At 42.1% G+C, this 6000-nt stretch overlaps 1 protein-coding gene across 6 annotated transcripts in view; it reads right to left on the reverse strand.

The window, feature by feature from the left end:
- The window catches only part of sbf1 (SET binding factor 1), a 40338-nt gene extending 36259 nt beyond the window's left edge, over positions 1–4079 (reverse strand). For all 6 annotated transcript variants that reach the window (XM_056748798.1, XM_056748803.1, XM_056748800.1 and 3 more), the window contains exon 1: positions 3779–4079. In XM_056748798.1, coding sequence (XP_056604776.1) covers positions 3779–4064 — 286 coding nt within the window. In that variant the 5' untranslated portion in view covers positions 4065–4079. The remainder of the gene's footprint in view (positions 1–3778) is intronic.
- Positions 4080–6000: the final 1921 nt, after the last annotated feature.

Below are 6000 nucleotides of genomic sequence, written 5' to 3' on the forward strand. Positions count from 1 at the left end.
GAATATCTTCTTATCGGAAATGTTTGCTTTGACATTAGGGTGAGTAAATGATGTAAGAATTTTCTTTTTTGAGTGAAGTGTCCCTTTAACTACCCACTGAAGTGACTCAATGCATTGACATAATTTCCACTGAAAAGGGAAGTTAAGGCGGGGCATATTTAGTGGCTCCTCCCCTTTAAGAAATAGCCAAAAGGGTTTATTTTACCTCACAGTCACTGCTCAATCACTGAATCTGAGAGACACAACTTTTTAAATCTTTATATCTTATAAATGCAAACTTTGTCCAAATCTATCAGTAGTAGGGCAGTCGAAACCATTCATCGCGATCAATCGAAATCCCGATTAATCATTTGACCGCCTTGAATGAAGCCAAATCATATATTTGGACTAAGATATTAGTGTAGGGATTTTCAAACTGGAGTCCAGGGACCCCCAGAAGGAGGTTAACCTTTTCTAGGAGAAAAGATGAAGAAAAAATGATAAAAGTCAACTTAGTTTATCAGTTTTTTTGTTGTTTCTAAGCAACGATTACAGAGTTTTTCTCTCTATAGTTTCTTTTTTCGGACTCGAGGTGAATTTATTGCTGACTATTTAGGTTAAGAAACAATGTGTTGTCTTTATAATATCTTAATTGCCATCTATCTCACAAATTGTAAATGTTTCTTTACACACACAAAAACTATAGATTCATATGTATTTTGGAAAAGGGGTCCCTTACAACAGGTTCATCATATTTGGGGGTCCTTCCTTGGCATCATAAAGTTTCTGTGGGGAGGGGCTTATTCGGCTTGGATCCAAAAGTAACCGCTAAGCCACCAGAGAGAGAGAGAGAGAGAGAGAGAGAGAGAGAGAGAGAGAGAGAGAGAGAGAGAGAGAGAGCACATGCAAACACACAGCCAGTCCCTAACAAACACACTGGTGTTGTGGTAGAGTTTGCACGACAGACACCACTCATATTCACCAAACGTCACAATCTAGTCTCATCGAAAAGTGGCCATCGCATGATAATACACAAAACAAGGCCAATCGCTCAACACATGCAGGGGTTAAACAAGAAAAGAGTCTGCAAGAGACAACACGAGAGCAAAACAAACGCTCTGCTCTTTTGTTCAGGGCCTCTCTGTGTTCCTCCCAAGAAGAAAAAGAGGCGAGGAAAGGGGGGACTGAACACTGAACCCAAAAAGACATTTCAATGGAAGTCCACCCCGGCCCAAACTCTAGACCACCATTTTCTCACTCCACAGGACAATCTGGAATCTCACTCAGTCGTGTCTTCTCCCTCGAGTCCCAACTCCCATTTCCTGTTTTTATACAGAAAGAGTCCTCTTCAGCGCAGTGCTGTAAATCCACCGGTCCAGTTTCACAACAGACGCCGCTCGACTCCACCCAGACGTTCACTCCCCGACGATGATGCGGCCATTCTGGCCCTGGAGGAGTCGAGACGGTGATTCAGGGATGAAAGAAGCTGTTGAAGAAATCTGACTCGGCTGGACGCATTCTGCACAAAACACTGTGAGAGTTTACTACAGAAGCAGCACTTGAGAAAGAAAGACGGAGGAAACGTCTATCAGAATCCCAGATCATCTTGATAACACGCATATCTCTCTATAGAACATGAGCAGTTTAGCAGCTGGAAACATTTCTTTAAATGATAAACACAAAGGTCCTAACATGACGGCTGTAGGCGTCACACAGCTCAGTGTGTCAGAACAACAGAGCTGCAAACCACAAAACTAGGGATGCACGGTATGTACATTTTGGCCGATAACTGATAATTATTTAACACTGGAAGCAGATAATCCATACATTGGCCGATATGTAGTATCTAAATATCAATATAACATTTTCTGAGATCGAAACATGAGAAAAAAAGGTCATCAATGGTTCTCTTTTTTCCCTGAAAATCACTTTAACTATTAATCTTTTCTGGTATGTTTGTATAATAAACTAATTATTGATGTTCTTCTAGACCAACACAGAAAAGTCTAACATGTCTAACTGGTGTCAAGAGAGAAAGCATTCAGACAGCAATCGGCTTAAAACATGTTGCTTTTGTTCCTATGATTTACACATTAATAAACATCTACACACTCTACATACAGTACCAATGTTTATCTCATAACAGAAAGTGAATGATCATGACAGAAAGACAGCACTGTATTGGATTTTAACTGTGAGCAGCGTGCAGCTGAAGTGGTTTAACCAGAGAAAATGATTCATCATTTATCAGCCAATACCGATATCACTAAATTTGTCTGATGATACCGATATGGCCGATAATTTCTCATGCATCCCTACACAAAACAAACATCATGTCTGTCTGGAAAAGTCAAAACATGCAAAAAGCTTTTCTGACATTGTGTCAAATGCTCAAAACTGATTTAGCAACACTTTCTCTTATGTGATTTGGCACTCGCGTGTGATGTCACACATCAAGCCCTCTGTCACAGGATGATGATGTCATAAGCCTGCCCCATGCTTACAGCATTCTCTGATAACGTGCACTTTAAAATGATTTTATAGTATACACGCGTCGTGACTGATGTTCTCTCACACACCTAATATCATGAAGGTCTGCTCACCAGATGCGAGCGTCTGCGTGGAACCCAGCAGCAGGTTTGAAACAGGAAAAGAAGACATTCTGCAGAGCGTGCAGCCCTTCAACATCCTGCCAGACGACGTGTAAGGCCACCTATGAGAGCGTCACATCCACAGAAGAACCCTTCTGAGTGTGACCCAACATACACATCAATCCCATCTCCATGGTCAACATGTTTACGTCTGCCTTTACACATAGAACACATCAATAAAACAAGACACGCACGCACGCATGCAGCTCTCTAAAGAAAGCGTGTCTGATGGTCTCCAGCTACTGGCTTTGCTCAGATGAGGGCTGGTGAATAATGAATGCTCACCGGGGACATCACATGGCACCTATCTAGGCCACAAATCACACTAAAAGACAGACTTTTAAAGTGTACGACAGACTCAGGCTTCCAAACCGTACTAACCCAATGAAAAATATCTAAATATGTAAATAGATAGGTACACATTAACGCTTTCTTAAACTTAATCCAACAAACTCTTTGAGACTAGAACTTTACCTTCAAGCATCCTAAAATGTCAAGAAATGCTGCAGGTGCTTGTGAAGACTATACATGTGGTCTATGTAGGCAGCACACTTCACTTTGGGACAGTGCCAAAAACACAACACTGCTGCATGTTTTCTGAGGGTTGACATGTGCATTTCAAGTCAATTTATTAGCATATAACCCTTCTGAACAGACCGTTCCTGTGCATTTCTTTTCACGACTTTAGCAAACGCGCTTTAAAAAGCTCGTTACATGACCGGCAGTGCCGGCAAAGGTTGCACTGATAAATCCCTTATAGAAAAGTCACACCCATGCCGGACAAACGATATTTGTTTAACGTCTGCAATCTCATAATCCATCGAACACAAAGTGTGCAGCTGAAAAGTGCAGTCGAACGCTCGCGCGACGGTTCGGGTTCGTGCACAATCGGACGGATTCGGCTTTTGATTTCGAGTTTACGGATCTAGAGGCCCGGGACATCCGCGACTGATCGTAGATCGCCCAGCCCGGACAGGAATCAGCTGTGTCGGTCCCACCTCCCTCCCTCTACCCCTCACCCTCCGCCTTCTGTTGTGTTTACTGCGTTTAACCCGCAACTAATACGCTCGTGTCTATCCGGCACAACAGATCAGGAGGAGGAGGAGGAAGAAGAAGAATCGCTCGGTGTGTTACGTTATCTCTCTTACCTCTTTTATCGAGATCGTAGCCGATTACTACGAAGTAATCGGCGAGCCGGGTCATCTTGTCGAGATCACGGCGACAGGCCTCGGTGGTGGCTGTAGTAAATCCGCAGGCAGTCGGTATTCCGATCACATCGTGAAGGCAGCGGCGACAGCAGCATCCCTCCAGCAGCAGCCCGCCGCCATACTGTCGGTGTGAGTGTGCCGTGCCCTGACAGCGCTCTGCGCATGCGCCGTGAGCTCGACGGAGGCAGGGAGGGGCGCAGGGCAAGAATGTTGCGTGGTCATTCATTACTGCGTGTGCAGAACTGTGCATACGAAATAATATACAAATAAATCATTAAGCTTTTCTTTTAGTTTCAGCTTTTACTACATTTATACGTTTCGATTTTTGTATTGTTATTTCATGTTTAAGATATGAACGTTTACTGTTTGTATTAAAGTTACAATGTAGTATAATATTTTATTATGTAATATTAAAGACAAATAATGTTAAATAAGAATAACACATGAAGGCTAATAAAAATCCCAAAACAGACATTTGATCGTACATACATCATCGTGCAAAAATATTTAAAATGTAAACATTTGCTTTTTGGGTGTGTTTGAATACAGATGAAGCACTTGTTTGGTTAATTAAATAGTCTCTACAGCTTCTCTCTTCGAACTGAATAGACATCTGGCATCAATCTAGCATCCATACTCCTATTTTTGGTATCCCCGAATGCATTGGGCTTTAGGATGCAGCAGGTTGTACTGCAATTCCTGTGATTGCTGAACAACCTTTCACATAAAAATAAAACAAATCCACTCCGGTTACATGACAGATATATACAAACTCGTGGCTCTCTGTGCTGATATTGCTTGTTTAGTCAGTTGTTACATAAACGTTACAGCTACACTTCACATCACAGAGGAAAAAGCTGAAGAGCACCACCGGATAACCCCCATCCCATAATCTGTGTCCTTGCCTGTCAGCATCAACACGCCTCCAAAAGAATTCCGACACTTCCTGTGTAATGTCCTCTGACCCAGAACACGTATCACGCCAGAATTAAAAACGTTAGTCTCCATTGACTCTCAGTTCATCACAACATTGACTGGAGTGAAGAATAACAAGCGTTTACACATCATCTGTAATATTCCCTAAAGCAGGTGTCCTGAGTTCTTTTAAGAAATTGTCTAAATAAAAATATGTGTTTTGTCATTGTTTGGTTTATTTGTGCAACACTTCTGCTTTCTTGGATATTACCCAAGTTGGTTTTATGCTGGTTTAGAACAACATGAGGTATTTTTCAGCTTTTGAATAATCTATTGTAGTCCACATGTACTGTGGTGGCGCACTCTTTACCAAATGACTAAAAAATGAAATGAAATAAGCCAGTGAAAGAGAGGGATGTGTTTGTGTAGTGTAAGTGGGGTACAGGGTTGAGACAGAATCAGCCTCCTGATCCACAACGGACACAGATATCAAGTTTCCCACAATGCCTTGTGAAAAGCAACGTGAACAGTAATGCAGTCGTCCCGTGCAGCTGGACCACCTTCATGTCCAGTTTCCAACCGATGAGTCTAAAGACATCTCACCTCAAAATCACCGCACCTGCATATCCCCCTAAAATGACAACAATTCTTATATGCGTAAACTAAGACCCGGCCGTTGTTGAGCTACAGGAAAGACATATAAGATATAAGAGTAGAAATGTCTTTCTACACTAAAGGTGAGCGACAGTCTTATAAAACAGAGACATCGGGTGTCAGACATTACAGGATGAGCCGTGGGATGTGTTCTTGGGTTTGATCACGTGACAGGAAGTGCAAATGTGTAGTCACGTGTTTCTAAAGGTTGTGTTCTGTGTCTGTGGGCCTAAAGGTGTCTGGGCCTCCAACGCATGACATATAGCCTATTGGGAGCATTCAAAGCAGCGCTGTTCGGCCGGATTTGAAAGTCACATGACATCCTGTCAACAAACCAACAGACAGGAAGAGGTCTCATGGGTAGGTTAAAATCATTATTCTACAGTATGTCATTTCTGATCACATATGACAGTTGTTAAAGAACATCTAACATCAGAATTGCCAGATAATATTGTCCAGTAGCTTGAAGTTGTTTGAGTATTTTTTGTCCAGTGGCACAAGAGTTTAGCCTTCATAAATATGAACAAAAATATTGACCAATCAGAATCAAGTATTCTAGTTTCAGCAGAGCCATTGAGAGAGAGAGTTCTGCC

The sequence above is a fragment of the Triplophysa dalaica genome, chromosome 5, assembly GCF_015846415.1.
Source record: "Triplophysa dalaica isolate WHDGS20190420 chromosome 5, ASM1584641v1, whole genome shotgun sequence".
NCBI classification, from domain to species: domain Eukaryota; kingdom Metazoa; phylum Chordata; class Actinopteri; order Cypriniformes; family Nemacheilidae; genus Triplophysa; species Triplophysa dalaica.